Source organism: Penicillium longicatenatum (assembly GCF_028827895.1).
Source record: "Penicillium longicatenatum strain IBT 33135 chromosome Unknown contig_7_segment0_segment0, whole genome shotgun sequence".
Taxonomy (NCBI): domain Eukaryota; kingdom Fungi; phylum Ascomycota; class Eurotiomycetes; order Eurotiales; family Aspergillaceae; genus Penicillium; species Penicillium longicatenatum.
The window spans coordinates 830,255-846,206 of record NW_026643124.1 but is presented as its reverse complement, the minus strand read 5'-3'; the positions used below and the strand labels follow the sequence as shown (position 1 = coordinate 846,206).

The 15,952-nt window shown below is 50.2% G+C and overlaps 7 protein-coding genes across 7 annotated transcripts; 4 read left to right on the top strand and 3 right to left on the bottom strand.

Moving 5' to 3' along the window:
- Positions 1 to 237: 237 nt before the first annotated feature.
- Positions 238 to 3,610, top strand: N7484_010597 (valine--tRNA ligase; the record flags this gene model as incomplete). Its single annotated transcript, XM_057120984.1, has 4 exons — positions 238 to 265; positions 339 to 431; positions 537 to 2,546; positions 2,604 to 3,610. 4 exons carry the CDS (start codon positions 238 to 240, stop codon positions 3,608 to 3,610), a joined length of 3,138 nt encoding a protein of 1,045 aa, XP_056966738.1.
- Positions 3,611 to 3,844: 234 nt separating this feature from the next.
- Positions 3,845 to 4,907, top strand: N7484_010596 (rRNA-binding ribosome biosynthesis protein RPF2; the record flags this gene model as incomplete). Its single annotated transcript, XM_057120983.1, has 2 exons — positions 3,845 to 3,861; positions 3,917 to 4,907. 2 exons carry the CDS (start codon positions 3,845 to 3,847, stop codon positions 4,905 to 4,907), a joined length of 1,008 nt encoding a protein of 335 aa, XP_056966737.1.
- Positions 4,908 to 5,364: 457 nt separating this feature from the next.
- On the top strand, positions 5,365 to 6,378 carry N7484_010595 (Tim17/Tim22/Tim23/Pmp24 family protein; the record flags this gene model as incomplete). The annotated part of the gene is made up of 6 exons (XM_057120982.1): positions 5,365 to 5,379; positions 5,442 to 5,557; positions 5,638 to 5,664; positions 5,738 to 5,951; positions 6,020 to 6,243; positions 6,321 to 6,378. The coding sequence occupies 6 exons, from the start codon at positions 5,365 to 5,367 to the stop codon at positions 6,376 to 6,378; spliced, it is 654 nt and encodes a 217-aa protein (XP_056966736.1).
- A 390-nt stretch (positions 6,379 to 6,768) lies between these two features.
- N7484_010594 (Gfo/Idh/MocA family protein) lies at positions 6,769 to 8,041 on the bottom strand (the record flags this gene model as incomplete). The annotated part of the gene is made up of 2 exons (XM_057120981.1): positions 6,769 to 7,891; positions 7,938 to 8,041. The coding sequence occupies 2 exons, from the start codon at positions 8,039 to 8,041 to the stop codon at positions 6,769 to 6,771; spliced, it is 1,227 nt and encodes a 408-aa protein (XP_056966735.1).
- Positions 8,042 to 8,393: 352 nt separating this feature from the next.
- N7484_010593 (Nonribosomal peptide synthetases (NRPS)) lies at positions 8,394 to 9,161 on the bottom strand (the record flags this gene model as incomplete). The annotated part of the gene is made up of 1 exon (XM_057120980.1): positions 8,394 to 9,161. The coding sequence occupies one exon, from the start codon at positions 9,159 to 9,161 to the stop codon at positions 8,394 to 8,396; it is 768 nt and encodes a 255-aa protein (XP_056966734.1).
- Positions 9,162 to 10,241: 1,080 nt separating this feature from the next.
- Positions 10,242 to 12,271, bottom strand: N7484_010592 (uncharacterized protein; the record flags this gene model as incomplete). The annotated part of the gene is made up of 2 exons (XM_057120979.1): positions 10,242 to 10,770; positions 10,821 to 12,271. The coding sequence occupies 2 exons, from the start codon at positions 12,269 to 12,271 to the stop codon at positions 10,242 to 10,244; spliced, it is 1,980 nt and encodes a 659-aa protein (XP_056966733.1).
- Positions 12,272 to 14,571: 2,300 nt separating this feature from the next.
- Positions 14,572 to 15,873, top strand: N7484_010591 (putative integral membrane protein Pth11-like; the record flags this gene model as incomplete). The annotated part of the gene is made up of 6 exons (XM_057120978.1): positions 14,572 to 14,766; positions 14,826 to 14,862; positions 14,916 to 14,983; positions 15,037 to 15,410; positions 15,460 to 15,530; positions 15,587 to 15,873. The coding sequence occupies 6 exons, from the start codon at positions 14,572 to 14,574 to the stop codon at positions 15,871 to 15,873; spliced, it is 1,032 nt and encodes a 343-aa protein (XP_056966732.1).
- Between the last annotated feature and the right edge of the window lie 79 nt (positions 15,874 to 15,952).

Genomic DNA, 15,952 nt, shown 5'->3' with positions numbered 1-15,952 from the left:
GTATATGTTTCTTCCATACTCATTGAGTCATAGTCCTGCACGTCTCGGGGTCTCCACCGATCCTCAGTTGAGCCCCGCCTTCTCATTCGTTGCCTCTGCGTGGGAAATTTAATTTGCCCGCATTTCGCACAACCACCCCTCCTTCTTGTCCGCAACTCCCTCAAGATACTTATCAGGCGATTCGTGGCGCGATCGGCGCCTTGGAGATTCACTCCGCAATATCGATCATTTTCTAGGATGGCTCAGAACTCTGCCCAAATCCCCAGTACGTCCTCCCACCACTCAAAAGACGTGACTCATCCTGTTTGCGGTTGCATCACTAACACTTTCGTTGATAGCTGGGGAGTCTAATGCCCCCGCCGTCCAGCAAACCCAGGCTGAAGGCGCACAGGATGCCTCCGCTGCTCCTAAGGTGAAGACCGAGAAGGAACGTATGTCAACCCCGCCGACCCTTCGATCGATTTACATTACCCTCCGATAAACCCATATACTATGACGATACAAGACGACCGGCTGACATTGTGATGCTTCTTTAGTCGAGCGCGAGCGCAAGAAGGCCGAAAAGGCGAAGAAGTTTGCTGAGAAGCAGGCTAAGGCCGCTAGCAAGCCCGCCGCTGCTCCCAAGGCTGACAAGAAGGTCGCCAAGGTTGAGAAGGAGAAGACCGCAGACGCCTACGACCCCAAAGTTATTGAGACTGGCCGCCTCGACTGGTGGGAAGAGCAAGACCTCTTCAAGCCCGAATGGGGTCCCGATGGCAATGTCAAGCCCGAGGGTTCCTTCGTCATTCCCATTCCTCCCCCGAACGTTACCGGCTCCCTGCACATGGGTCACGCTCTGACCAACGCCCTGCAAGACACCATGATCCGCTGGCAGCGCATGAAGGGTAAGACCACCTTGTGGCTTCCTGGAATGGACCACGCTGGTATCTCTACTCAGAGCGTTGTCGAGAAGATGCTCTGGAAGAAGGAGAAGAAGACCCGTCATGACTTGGGACGTGAGGCTATGACCAAGTTGATTTGGGACTGGAAGGATCAATACCACGCCAACATTAAGAATGCCTTGCGCAGAGTTGGTGGTTCCTTTGATTGGTCTCGTGAGGCTTTCACCATGGACCCCAATCTGTCCGCCGCCGTGACTGAGACTTTCGTTCGCCTCCACGAGGAGGGTATTATCTACCGTGCTAACCGTCTGGTCAATTGGTGTGTGGCCTTGAACACCTCTCTTTCTAACCTTGAGGTGGAGAACAAGGATCTTGAGGGCCGAACTCTCTTGGACGTGCCTGGTTATGATAAGAAGGTCGAGTTTGGTGTTCTGACTCACTTCTGCTATGAGATCGATGGCAGCACAGAGCGCATCGAAATCGCTACTACTCGTCCGGAGACTATGGTCGGTGATACTGGTATCGCTGTCCACCCCACCGACAAGCGCTACGGGCACTTGATCGGCAAGAACGCCCGCCACCCCTTCATTGACCGTCTCATGCCTATTGTTGCCGATGAGGGCGTTGACCCCGAATTCGGTACTGGTGCCGTGAAGATCACCCCCGCTCATGACTTCAACGATTTCAACCGTGGCAAGCAGCACAACCTTGAATTCATCTCCGTCATGAATGACGACGGTACCTTCAACAAGAACGGTGGACCTTTCGCTGGCATGAAGCGTTTCGATGCTCGTTACGCTGTCATCAATGCCCTGAAGGAGAAGGGCTTGTATGTGAAGTGGGAACACAACCCCATGAAGGTGCCTCGTTGTGCCAAGTCGAACGATGTCATCGAGCCCATCCTTAAGCCGCAATGGTGGATGGCGATGGAGAGTCTCGCCGGGCCTGCTATCAAGGCTGTGGAGAATGGCGACATTATTATCCGCCCCGAGAGCGCGGAGAAGAGCTACTTCCGCTGGATGCGCAACTTGAATGACTGGTGTCTGTCCCGCCAGCTTTGGTGGGGTCACCAGGCCCCCGCCTACTTCGTCAAGATTGAAGGCGAGCAGGGTGATGACAGTGATGGTAACCTCTGGGTGACTGGTCGCACTGAGGAGGATGCGCGCAAGAAGGCCGAGGCCAAGTTCCCTGGAAAGAAGTTCGAGCTGGTGCGTGATCCCGATGTCCTGGATACCTGGTTCTCGTCTGGCCTGTGGCCTTTCTCCACACTGGGATGGCCTCGCAAGACTCACGACTTTGAGCAATTGTACCCCACTTCGGTTCTGGAAACCGGCTGGGATATTCTGTTCTTCTGGGTCGCACGTATGATCATGCTTGGTATCAAGATGACTGGCCAGATTCCCTTCAAGGAGGTCTACTGTCACTCTTTGATCCGTGACTCCGAGGGCCGCAAGATGTCTAAGTCTCTGGGTAACGTCATTGATCCCCTGGATGTCATGGAGGGTATTGAGCTGCAGACTCTTCACGACAAGCTGTTGCTCGGTAACATGCCCGACAAGGAGATTGTCACTGCTACCAAGTACCAGAAGAAGGCTTTCCCCAAGGGTATCCCTGAGTGTGGTGCTGATGCCCTGCGCTTTGCCCTTGTCTCCTACACCACTGGTGGTACGTGATACTTTGACCTCTAACTTTCATGTTCATTTACTAACATATTTTGTCTAGGTGGCGACATTGCTTTCGATGTCCAGGTTATTCACGGATACCGTCGCTTCTGTAACAAGATTTACCAAGCTACTAAGTTCGTCCTTGGTAAGCTGGGCGACGACTTCAAGCCCCAGGCTAAGGTCACCAAGACTGGTCACGAGTCCCTGTCCGAGCGCTGGATTCTGCACAAGTTCAACATGGCTGCTAAGGAAGTGAACGAGGTCTTGGAAAACCGTGAGTTCTCCAGCGCTGCCAACATCATCTACCAGTATTGGTACAGCCAGCTCTGCGATGTGTTCATCGAGAATTCGAAGTACCTGTTGGCCGACGATGCTTCGCCCGAGACCCGGGAGTCGGCTAAGCAGACCCTCTACACCGCGCTTGAGGGTGCTCTGACCTTGATCCACCCGATCATGCCCTTCGTGACCGAGCACTTGTGGCAGCGTCTGCCCCGCCGTCCCGAGGACAAGACTATCTCCATCATGCGGGCCAAGTACCCCGAGTACCAGGCTGAGTTTGAGGATCCGGCTGCCGAGGCTGCCTATGAGCTCATTTTGAACAGCTCCAAGGCCATTCGCTCGATCCTGGCCCAGTACGACGTCAAGACCAAGGGCGATGTCATCATCCAGACCTACGACGCCACGAGCCAGCAGACCGTCTCGGAGCAGATCACCACCATCAAATCACTGGGTGGCAAGACCCTGGGTGAGCTGTCCCACCTCGGCCCCGAGAACAAGACCCCACCGGCTGGGTGTGTCGTGGCTGCCGTTGGCGCTGAGGCTGCTGTCTACTTGCGCGTGTCCAAGGAGGTTGCTCTGGAGCAGGAGGAGAAGGCCAAGGCTGCTCTCGAGAGAGCCCGTGAGACCGTGCGCCGCTCCCAGACCATTATGAGTGCTCCCACCTGGAAGGACAAGGTCAAGGTTGAAGTTCGCGAGCAGGAGGAGAAGCGACTCCGTGACGCAGAGAGCGAGGCTGCTCACTTGGAGGAGCAGATCAAGGAGTTTGAGAAGCTCCGTCTTGAGTAAACTGCTTAATTGGTCAATAGAGTAAAAAGTATAACACATGAATGAATATCCATTTCTATTATTCCATTATCTTGATTAGCACAGTTATTTCTATTGCGTAAATAATAATAGCAGTGTTCCTTGATATCAATTCTTGTGGTGTATCCTTATCGATAAGAATGCCAAGCCTTTCCCCCAAAACTTTTCTGCGTTTTTTACTCCGAGTCCTCTTCAAGAAAACCACAGCCCACCATCATGTCGCTGCGTGAAATGTACGTTTGTGAAAGTCATCCAATCACAGTATTTTCGCTAACACAGCCCTTTCAGTAAAGCAAAGAACCCGCGCACTGCGCGTATCCTCAAGGCGCGCGAGCCTCAACTCATCGAGAACCCGAAAAAGACCCTACTGCTGCACGGCACCAAATGTCCTCAGGCACTTGATACCGTCTTGAAGACATTCAACTCCCTGACCAAGCCTAATTCCGTGCTTTTCCACAAAAAGAATGCCAATGTTCACCCCTTTGAGAACACCGAGAGCCTTGAGTTCATGGCAAACAAGAACGAGTGCGGATTGGTAGTCTACGGAAGCAGCAACAAGAAGCGCCCCAACTGTCTTACACTTGCCCGAATTTATAGCTCACAACTATTGGATATGTGTGAGCTGATTCTGCTGCCGGCCGCCGAGGCTGGTGATATCCCCCCGATCAATGAGCTGGTCATGCACGTCGGCGCAGGATTGCGCCCAATGATGCTCTTCGCAGGAAGCCCCTGGGAAGACCCGACTTCGACATCTCACGTTATGCTCAAGAGCTTCTTCTTGGATATGTTCAAGGGCGAGGAGACCGACCGTATCGACGTTGAGGGTCTGCAGTACGTTCTGATGGTTGCCGCCGAGGAGCCCCGCGACGGTCTGTCCCCGGTTGTGCACCTGCGGTGGTACAAGGTAATTACCAAGCGCAGTGGTCACAAGCTGCCCCGTGTTGAACTGGAGGAGATTGGTCCCAAGTTCGATTTCAAGATTGGACGGATGCGTCCTGCCGCTGCCGATGTCATGAAGGAGGCCATGAAGCAAGGCAAGCGACCGAACGAGGAGGCGAGAACCAAGAAGAACATTGTCACAGATGCAGTTGGTGACAAGATTGGTCGTGTGCACTTGGCCAAGCAAGATCTGGGCGGCCTCCAGACTCGTAAGATGAAGGGTCTCAAGCGCCGGGCCGGTATGGAGTCGGACGAGGACGACGACGAGGAGTTGGAAATGATGGATGTGGATGATATTTTGGATGAGGAGGAGAGCCACAAGCGGGCTCGTACAGACTAGACCTGATCTACTTGCATGTTGTAACTTCTTGTCAAGGCGTTCTCTTTGGGCCGGTTTAGGGTTTGTGCTTTTTCGACTGCAAATCTGCAGGATATCATGTACCGTCATGGAAAAGTATGTTCTATATTTGACTGTGACCACCAATACAGCCAACCATTTATTCTAGGATTAAAATATATCACCAATCTTTAGAGTTTTAAACATAATCCATGTGAAGCTTGGGTAAACGTGCGGTCCACGTGACCATGACGTCGGCCTCTCGGCATAGTCTCACATGCCGAGGCCCTTTTCCTCGCGCTGGTCCGACGCAAGTGCCGTCTATCTCTTCCCCTCCATACCCTCCTTTATTCTTCCCCTAATGACCTTTAACAACTTCCGGACTTGTCGCAGTGGTGAAATCGCCCAGTAGTCTCCCTCGTCTACGTTTGACCTTCCGAGGTCCAGGCCCCGCGACGCCATGGATACACTCTTAGTGAGTACCTGTCCCGCCTGAAGCACATGCAGATGTACAATACTAACAGATGATACTGCAAGACCCAACTGGACGCCCTCGTCCTCAAGCCCGAGCTTGCGCCATTCTTATCACTAATAAAAGGTGCCCGCAATGGTATCGTCTACGGGTCAAAAGTGCGGTTTCCGCATGCCCTGGTGTATGTGACCCCGGAGCTCTTGGACCGAGCAGATACTTTGGGGGAAACAATCCAAAACTGACCTTCGGATCTTCGCTCAGCATGATATTTTTATTCCGATCAGGAACGTAAGTACAGCCGCTTCCCTCGTTGTTCTCTGACGCTTCAAGATTCCCGTCGGCTAACGGAAGGAACCTATAGATTCCGAGAAAAGGTCAAGCTTGTCCTGAAAGCAACAAGACTACATGCGCGAAACCTTGCCACCTTTGCGATGATATATAAACTGTCGATGATCGTTCTTCGAAACATCAATCCCTCTGAGCGAGGAAAGGAGGGTCGGTACGATAGCTTCTTTGCGGGCTTGTTAGGAGGATATGCGGTCTTCGGACGACAGCCCGGAAGTGTCAGCCAGCAGGTATGAATACGAGGCACTGAGTATCAGGGTAAATAAGTCATCGATATTGGAAGCTAACGCCTCTCAAGATCGTCATCTACATTTTCGCTCGCGTGATGCTGGCCCTCGGTAAACTAGCCGTCGAGCCCAACATGCACCCCCTCTCCCCTCTCTTCACCCCGGAAGCCCGGGCCAAGATTTATGATCACGCCTGGCCCGCATTCGCCAGCTGCAGCTGGGCTCTTGTTATGTATATTTTCCGATGGTACCCTGAGACCTTGGCGTCTAGCTTGCGAAGTAGCATGGTCTATATGTATGTCGCCCCCTTCGCCCTCTTGATTTCTCACTGTTTGTCAACTAAGTACGGTGCTAATCTATCTGGCCTTACAGTTATGAGGACTCAGACCATTGGGACTCATTGCGAAACCTGCTTCTTCATAACAAATGAGCTTCCAGCGATGCACCACGGCGATTGGCTAATGGCTGATCGCGGGTATCGCCCCGAAGATTATGCCAATCATTCCGAGCATTCTTATTTTCATTATTATCCAACTGGTTTGGATAGCGAACGGCGCATAGAATGGAGTTTTGTTTCAATTTGATAAGATGTTGTGCGTTCCTGCCAGGTGCCTCTCATCTTAAATTATCCTGTATCATGAGACATGGACCTATACTTTTTTGCGTATATGGAGAGCGATAAATTCTGAAATGCTACATATTGACAACCCATTTTTACCACATAGGACTACAGTACCCTTGGTACTGTGTAGACAAAGGCTAGATAGAGACGAGCGTAGATTGAAAACCCGGTAACAAGAAGCAACTTAAGTCAGAATGCTCAAACAAACGAACTAGTCGGCCTGGAGCCCAATCCACACTTCTCATAAGCCATATCAATCATCTTCATCTGATTCAACGAGTCAGCACCAGAAACCCAATACTGCGTTTTCCGACCCTTGATGCGATTCACAAACTCCTCAAGCTGATACCGGTAAGACATCCACCAAGCCTCACCAGGCAAACCCACAAACTCCTTGCCAGCATCTAGATAGCTATACGCCTTGTGCGACTCCGACTCAACCCACGCCTTCACTACCACCCCGCCAACCTTTTCACGAATAACATAAGAATCCTCCACATCAATCCGATGCCAAATAACAGCATGAACAAACCCATGCAGCGTAACCTTGCGGGTGCGTATCTTCTCCTGCGTCTCAGGGATCGTCTTATCCACCACCGCAACCTCTTTCATACTGACCCTTGCCTCAGAGGGTTTCCACAAGATCGATCCTCGCATGGTAGTCATCGCCTCACCAACACCACCGTTCGGAAAAGCGAACTTGGCCGAGAATTGATAATCACATCGATCGTGGACACCGTCACCAAAAATACTCGTCTGACATTCCAGACACTCCGTCGGCTCTGCACCGAAGATCATCCGCAGGATGCCGAAGTTGTATGTTCCCAACATCATCATACTGCCACCAGCAAGATTGTAGTTAAATTCAATCCCTTCTTTATCGGTGATTAGCGCCGGAACCATCGAGTCCGTATGAACATGCACGACGGCGGCTGGATCAATTAATGACCGGAAAAGCTGCACGGCTGGATGAAAGCGGTTGTGGAACGCTTCGAGTAGAACTGGTGCATTGGGCACCGATAGCTCCGGAAGGCTGAAGAGGATACTGGCTTCTGTTGAGTTGGATGTTGACGGTTTCTCAAGAAGGACATGCTTTCCAGCACGGATGGATTTCACGGCCCATTCGAAATGGAGACTATTCGGCAGAGGGATGAAGATCGCGTCGATATTCGGGTCGTCTAAGATATCTTGGTATGAGTCCTTAACTTCGGGAATACCATGCTTCTTCGCGAAATCTTCGGCGCGAGCTCGATCTCTAGCTGAGATGGCTTGCACAATGACCTCCGGATGGGATTGAGCCGGGGTGATCAGGGCCAGTGGTCTGTACTTGGTTAATACAATGCTTGCTTGTGGGTTGGGACTCGTACGCAATTTTCGCAGCTCCCAGGATACCAATCCGAATTGCATCGGTCTTTTTCTCCACTACTGGTGGACTGAAGGCCGTGTAAATGCGGGCTAATGTTGATGCCATTGTCGGCTATAGTCCACTCTGATAGACAGAAGTCAGCCTCAAAACTTGGAAGTAGATGAATTGGCAAGGCACTGTAGACTTAATGGCTCGGCTCTGAAGAATAATTTGTACGTGATGATTTATTGCTTTATATACTCAAAATCTTTATACTAGGGATATACTCGGACCGGGACAATATTGATGTTTCGGGGCAAAAGTTCAGCCGACGGGGAGAGACAGGAATACCTGGAGCAGCGGTTGATTGGCTGTTCATTTCTGAAGGATTCCCTCGTCACAAAATATGTGTCTTTCTGAATCAAGGCAGGTATCTTTGATCAGAGAATAAATGCTTATATTTGGATGTATCTTTCAACTATCGATGATAATTCTCCCATGGTCCAAGATCAGTAATTTCATATCCAGAAATATCAAACTCGCACTCCATAACAGGCCGGTCCAGGTTCGATGGCTCTGACAACCACACAATAGCGTATATGAATTTCGACATCGCTTCATGAACCTCACTAGATCGAAGTTGGGCATCGTCCCAGGTTGCGTCAAGTAGCAGGACCTTGTCATCAATCAAAGAGGGAAACCACACAATCCCAAGGTCAGTACGACTAAGAATCTCGAGCGCTCGCATGCGGGGCTCGAAGCTTCCTTCCTGTTCAATTGGCCGCACGGGAGGAAGCCAGTCAAAGATCTGACGTGGAAGACAATCGGAGAAAGTCTTAGCATCGGCTGAACCATCGCTGAGCTGGCCTTTTCCTTCGCCATCCACGATGATATCCGACACGGCGAGACGTTCAATAATAGATGCCACAGGTGCGTGCGAATACATTTCAATCAAAAGCTGGTCCTCCTGTAGACGGTCCAAGAACTGACGCACCGTCTCGCCAGGAACAACCCGGATACGATTAATGGTCTCGTTCATTGTGGGACCATCAATAGTCAACGGATTGGAGCTAGGCTCATTCTCGGCATCTGTGAAAGGCCACGAGCGACCCGACTCAACACTGGCAAAAACGGCCTTCTCACAGCCCATAGTATGCAAATTGAACAGAGCACACGCCGCTTTGGCGATGATAGGCGGTGCAATGGAGAACTCCTCTCGCAGCTTCTTACCTTGGAATATGCCCATAGCTTCTGCTCCTATGAGCTTGTGCGTTATTATGGATATCACTATACACCTCTAAACCGCGCCAGTGTGGAATCCTTGCGCGATTTGCCTTGAGGAATTGTTACGCAGAACCTGCTGCATCTCAGTTTCCGCCTGTTGCTGCTACGTCGAGTCGATCTTCTAGCGATGGGGATAATTCGATCATGATCAAGACTGATCGCTCCATGGGAGCATTCCCAGTCTTAAAACGGTCGAGGAATATTGCATTTACTAGCAGAAATACGCGGCTTGTCATGCGCAGAATACACCGACAGTCCAGTCAAGGCAATTGATGGGGTCAGCTATATGGTCTTCCTTTTTTAATCAGTTCATATTTTTTAGTTTAATAGAATGTACGATACAAGGCAAATGCGAATTGGTCATTTGAAGTCAGCGCGTTTTGAAATGTTGAAACTTAGGGTCAATGCTTCTTTCTCTGAGGGATTGAATGCCCCCGTCGAAACATCTTTCAAATAGAAGTTAAGATAAATAATAAGGCTAGCCACTCTAAGTGGAGCTTTCAGGTGATAGTCGCCCAGGCTCGCTCTCGCTCTCTTAGGTGGGACGTGGAGGCAACTAGCGTTTATGGTGGGTCAGAAGTTGGGTGTCCAACATTTGGGCCGCATTTCTCTTGCTCTTGCAGATCTGTAGTAACTCTTATCTGCAGGAAATTGAGCTGGCAGAGGATCAACTGTCTATACGGCGTACTATGATCAGCCCTCAAAGAATAGCATTAGCCATTGACCAGCTACTACTTAGTAAGCTGCTATTTGGTCGAACGTTCCAAGGTAATCCACGCAACCTGCTCGCTATCAAGTCGTGTATAGTCAATTTACGCAGAAAAATTAAAATATTTTAGTTCCATTGGCCGATATTTGGCACAGATAATGACATAACAATAACACAAATGGGTATGAGAAAGCAAACATGAAAAAAGATCCGCTCAGATACAGTCATAAGACAATCCCAGACAATCTAAGAATAAATCATCAGCCCGGATAATAGGAGACCATGAAACAAGAGAGGACGAATATCGAGGCAGCAAAAAGACTGTGCCTGTAACTAGTGGGCATTGTTTCCATCGATATCCACCAGAACCTTCAAGTTGCCATCCATCCAGTCGACGGTGTCGGCAGATAGAAGAGCAAAGGTCCAATCTTTGTCGTTATCAACTGGGATGAGACCATCCGGAAGCCAGACCTTGACCTTCCAGGCTGCGAGTGCGGCGTTTCGGGCTTGCTGGTCAACAGAGTCGTCATTATCTTGGCCCTGCAAGAAAGGTAGCCCGGGGATTTGGCCCAAGTAGCGGCGCAGGATAGCCTGTTTAGCAGAGTCCACGGTGGGGAGCTGATCAGCGGGGAGATCAATTCGGGGGAGAATACGTTTGCCCTGCTGGATGACGTTGATGCAGAGATAAGTTTGATTGTTGGGATTAGAGGGAGTGACATTGGTTGCATTTTGAATGGGAGCAGGTGGCTGCGGGTGGAACTTGGTATCTGCCATTGGGGCATGGCTGTGAGCTGCTGAAGGGGTCTGTCTGGAGACCTTCTCGCCGATGATCCGCGAGACGTCACGGGTGATACTACTGGCACTATTGAGACGGTTAGTAACTCATCATATTACAGGCGGAGGGAAACATACAAGTCATCGCGTGCGGTGGTATTTCGTCCTCCTCCGATGCGCCAATTCAGATTTGCCACAGAGTCTGAGTGGATGATGCGATGCACGTTGGCATCTTCGCAAGGGCTTGGGCACGGTTCACCATCGTGGATGACACGGTAGTGACTGTCAACAGCTGCCACAAGGCCACGAAATTCAGGCTGCTGAAGACCGGACAGGGAGAAGAGGTTATCCAGCTCGAATTGTTGGTTGTACATATCGTATGATTTGGCAAAGTCGTGGTAGTCAAACGTGTATCCGTCCAAGAAAAGATCAGTCAGACCAAGATCCATGACGTTGGAGGAATCGAGGGAGTCGTGGTGAATCTGGACAGGAGGGGCAGTTGGCATCGTTTGTTCCATGTCGCCGGGGCGATGATCCTGATGTTGCAACTGAAGTGATTGCTCAGGAGAGAAACGTGGACCGTTCATGTCTTGGAAACTTTCGTTTGTTTGACGACGACGACGATCGTCTGCACCCCCACCTTTGCGGGTTTCAATTGCATATTGTCGCTGCCGTTCGTTGGTCACCATTCGTCGCAACAGAGGAATGACAAGGGAGATGATTTTTTGCTGATCACGAGGCCAGATGTAGGTTCGCGGACCCATGCCCTCGTTAACAACGTTCTCTCCGAAGAATCGATCACCATTGCCCTCAGCCTCGAGGAAGTGTCGAACACAGTTCCACAAGCGCAGTTTAACCATTTCGGTGTCTCCTTTACCTCGCTGGCCTACACAGTCGCGTCGCTCTGGGTGTTCATCATTGAGCATGTATCCCTTCGCCGCCGCTTGGAGATGAAGGAAGTTTTCTGGCGACAACTCCAGCGACGCGAACAACTTCGACATTGGCGGACGAGTGTACTTTTTGTTACTAGATGGTTGACGAAATAGCGCGGCAGCAGAGTGAACACCCACCGCACGAGCTTCATTCAAAGACTGCGGCGGCACAGACCGAATATCCATGTTGTCACCAGCGTACCCATGTGAGCCTTGCTGTGATGCTTGCGCATGCTGCTGAGCCCCGGAAAGACCAGCTCCAGCCAGCGCAGGGTCGAGATTATCATCATTTCGCTTTCGTTTCTTCGACACTGTACGAGAGAGACCCGGGCTCTGGGAATGGTCATTCGGAACTCTCAGATGTCTCCCGCTTCCCATGGTAGTACCGAAGTTTGCATCGCCAAATCCATCTTCAGCAAGGTGCATGTCTGTGCCATAGCTGTCCAATTGTTGGTGGCTGACAGCGGTGGCAGCAGCCGCAGCCCAGTGCGATAGATCCGGGTCTTGATCTGCCGCGGCAGTAGCAGCTTCCACCAAGCCTGCAAGCTGATTATCACTTGCCGAGTAACCGTTGTTTGGGTCAAGGTGGGTATTCGAGTTTGATTGAGGGTTTTGGTCGCCTAGCGAAGAAGGGTGTTGGTTGGAGTTCGAGGACATGTTGGGCTATGGCGCAAAGAGGTGAGATTATGTAGTTGAGTTAGTGGTCACTTGGGGAGCAACCCCGGCGGATCCGAGAGCGCGTGGTTTTCGATTTCTGGAACTTCCGATTCAAGCGCGTGGTCAGAGTATTTGCCTTTTCTGTCAAGGTGCTCTTAATTGGCAGAAGAGCAAGTTTGATATGGTGGAGCCGCGGACAGTAGCTTTATCGGACAAGCTCGGTCGCGACTTCAAAAGTTCGCGGATCTCACAGCGAAGGGCCAGGAGGCTTCCTCACCACTGCTGCACCCCAGGTAGGGGTGAGAAGTGCGTGGAAGGTTGGTCGAGGCAATGGTGCCTAGTAACAGTCCGTTTTTGGAGCTATGAAGCTTTACTTGATAAGAGCACGACCAAGGGTGTTTGCGTGGTTTGAAGAAACGACAGACAGTGCAAACCCTGCAGTGGGTTCCTGTGCTTAGGTAAGCACCCACCGCTGCAGCCGTTGAGCGTGAATCCGGCTACGCGGAACTTCATTTTGTGAATTGGCCTTTGACTTCTCTCAGGCCGAGTTCAGGAGCTCAAAGTCATGCTGGATTTCACTCAGGCCTTTGCAGCATCTTGCTTTCTACAGTGAACGCTAGTGCTAGCAATATTGTCTACAGTTATTCATCCTCGGATCCAGCTCCACCACATGGCCCTGTGTTTCAGAAACAGAAAAAGAAATACTCTAGTGGGTATTACGGGACTAACAAAGAAGCAATATCGTGTGGCAATGAGATTTATTGAAGTATCGGGGGTGCCGCAGATATATCCCAGGATCGCAATCAACCTGCATCAGGGGTCTTTGAGGATACCCTGTGCAACAAGACAGACAGCTTGGGTAAGCAAATTGGGAAAAGAATACGGACGAATTGATCAATGACAGGCTGTTCTAGAAAGCGAGAGTCACACTGCGCGATTTCGGTGTAACTGTGGAGCATGGGTTTGGGGATCAAAAGCAACAATGCTAGATCCCTGGAAAAGATCTGCAGAAATTTAGATCGTACAGCATTCCATTGACTTTGGCATATCTACATCCAGAAAACCATGCAAGGCGATATACGACTTGGAGGCATGGAAACAAAGCCCGGGGACGGCACAAGCCTTCCGCAACGCACAAACCCATTGATCAGTCAGGTAGGTGAAGAAATCGCGCACTGCGGAGTTCATTGCGTCTAGGGGTCAATATTCAATATAGACTAGTCATAACTGCAACTCAGCTCGCCACTGGAGAAAACTTGCATAGAGCGTACAGCAAAGTGATCGACAAGAAAAAAAGATACTGCAGGTAGCGAACATCATATCAGAAGTTTGTCCCTGTTGCAGTCTTGAAAGCGAACCCTGGCGACAAGATTCTTCGAGATGAATATCTGGTTCGAGTGTGGGTTATACAGATCACTTTTGACTGGCCCCACAGAGTCCACTACGACCCGAAGGGGCAATTGTCAGGAATGTCTAAATCTAAAAGTTGGCAGATTGTGATATATCAACATCTGTCGCTCCCGGGAACACCCCGCATCGGCCGCATCGCAGTCGAGGAAATCCCCCGAGAAATCCCTTACTTGGTACTATCGAACGTTGAGGTTGTGTTTCCATGTACACTTTCTCCCCTTTCATTTCTCATCTCCTTGGGCGTGGAACATATTGGAATTGCTTTTTTCTTATCATGATTGTAAAGAGATTCTGCAAGGATCATTAAGGCGAAGCCATACACTTTAATCCATTGAGTCCAAGAGAGGCGTAGCGACATGTTCGATTCTGATGCATCGAGGCAATCTGATATGTCCAACCACAAGGATTGATATATCGGGAAAGCCTCTTCAATCACCGATTGTGAGACAGCTAAATGCTGTCAATGCACTCCAAACCATGATTCCTGGGACATGACAAGCAGTTGATCGACAATGTTGATCCACCCCTTGAGATCAAACACAGCACTATCAATTATCACAGCTTCTATTGACGTCAAAACATCGTCTTGGCAAGAGATACGCCTTAACCCCCATGCATAAGCCGCTGCATGATTGGTGGCGAGCCCGCTCTGACACTTCGGTGATATGCCTATACGCAGTAAAGTGTGATTGATATGACATATCTCGGTGGATCGAAGTGGAGGGGGTGCGGGCAGCCCTACCCTTGATCAGAATCCACCAAAATCCACCAAAATCCACTTTGCTATAATAACGGCCATTGCCACGCTATGATTCCAAATTATCAAAGTTTCTCTCTGTTCCTTCCGTCGCTTCCTTCAAGCCTCACGAACCTACACGGCCGTCAGCAAGATGTCTTCCAACCAGACCTCTTCGTGGGTGGAGGGTGATTTTGACCACCCCAACGAGGCTTTGCAACGATCCGTCAAGATCTCACTCGTGTTCTCTTTCTTTATGCCCACAATTGCGGTTGGCTTGCGTATCTGGGCTAGAAAATTGAGTGGCTGTAGACTGTTTCTGGATGATTACTTGATTCTGGTTGCGCTAGTATGTACCTAACGGCGGGACCGTTATACATAAGCGGCGAGCTAATCAAATGTCACTAGCTTTTCAAATATGGATGCTCCATTGGAGTCACAATGCGTGAGTGATTTGGAATTACCCGTGTTTTGGAATTGTGCTAACGGAGAATATAGTTCTGTACAACGGTTTGGGATCCCACATGTCCATGGTCCCGCAAGAAAACCTCATCGTCTACTTTAAGGTATGCTCCCCTTACACATCCACTATACGAATGCAAGAGCTAATTATAGTCAGATCGGATGGTCGAATCCCTTCCTATACACAACATGCGTTGCCTTCATCAAGTTGTCTATCCTGGCGCTCTACAAGCGGTTATTTACGGTCAAGCCCATGATCATTGCGGTCAATGTAATGGCGTCGGTCGTTGTACTGTGGGCTGTTAGTATTATGGTTGCAGCGACACTGAACTGCATTCCTATCAACAGTTTCTGGGATAGATCAATTGACGGAAGATGCATCAACACCGCCCACTTCAACTACGGCATGCAGATTCCCAACATCGTCTCGGACTTCATTATCCTCGTCATGCCCATCAAGGTCGTGATCGGACTGCCGATTCCGAAAACTCAAAAGATCCTATTGTCCGGAGTCTTCCTCGTTGGTGGCTTGTAAGTTTCATCCACAATCCTTTGGTGGAGTACTCTAACAAAGCCTCAGAACTCTAATTTTCGACATTGTCCGGCTGTGGGTCATGATTGAACTAACCAAGTCTGGCCCTGACATTACCTGTAAGTGTTCACAACCGTTGACTTTTGTACCCGACAAACCCCTTACGTGTCTGCAGACTACCAAGCCCCAACCGCCATGTGGACCTGTCTCGAGGCGGCCGTTGCTATCGTCGGAGCCTGTCTACCTAATTTCCGGCCACTGTTCAAGATCGGTAGCGGATTCTGGACCCAGCTCCGATCTTCTCGTGCCTCTAGCAAGGCCCATCTTAACTCGGCCACCACAAATACGACTAGCTCGACCAATAGCATTTCCAAGCCTGCCTTGGCGTCCCACGTGACTGAGGAGGGTACTCAAGGTATCGAAGTGCATCGATACAGCAAGTACATGGACTGTGAAAAATAAGTCTTGCTTTGTAGAGTTTTGCTTACGATGGTCGAAAATGCGAGAATGATATATCAAGGAGGAATGTCGGGAATGAAGG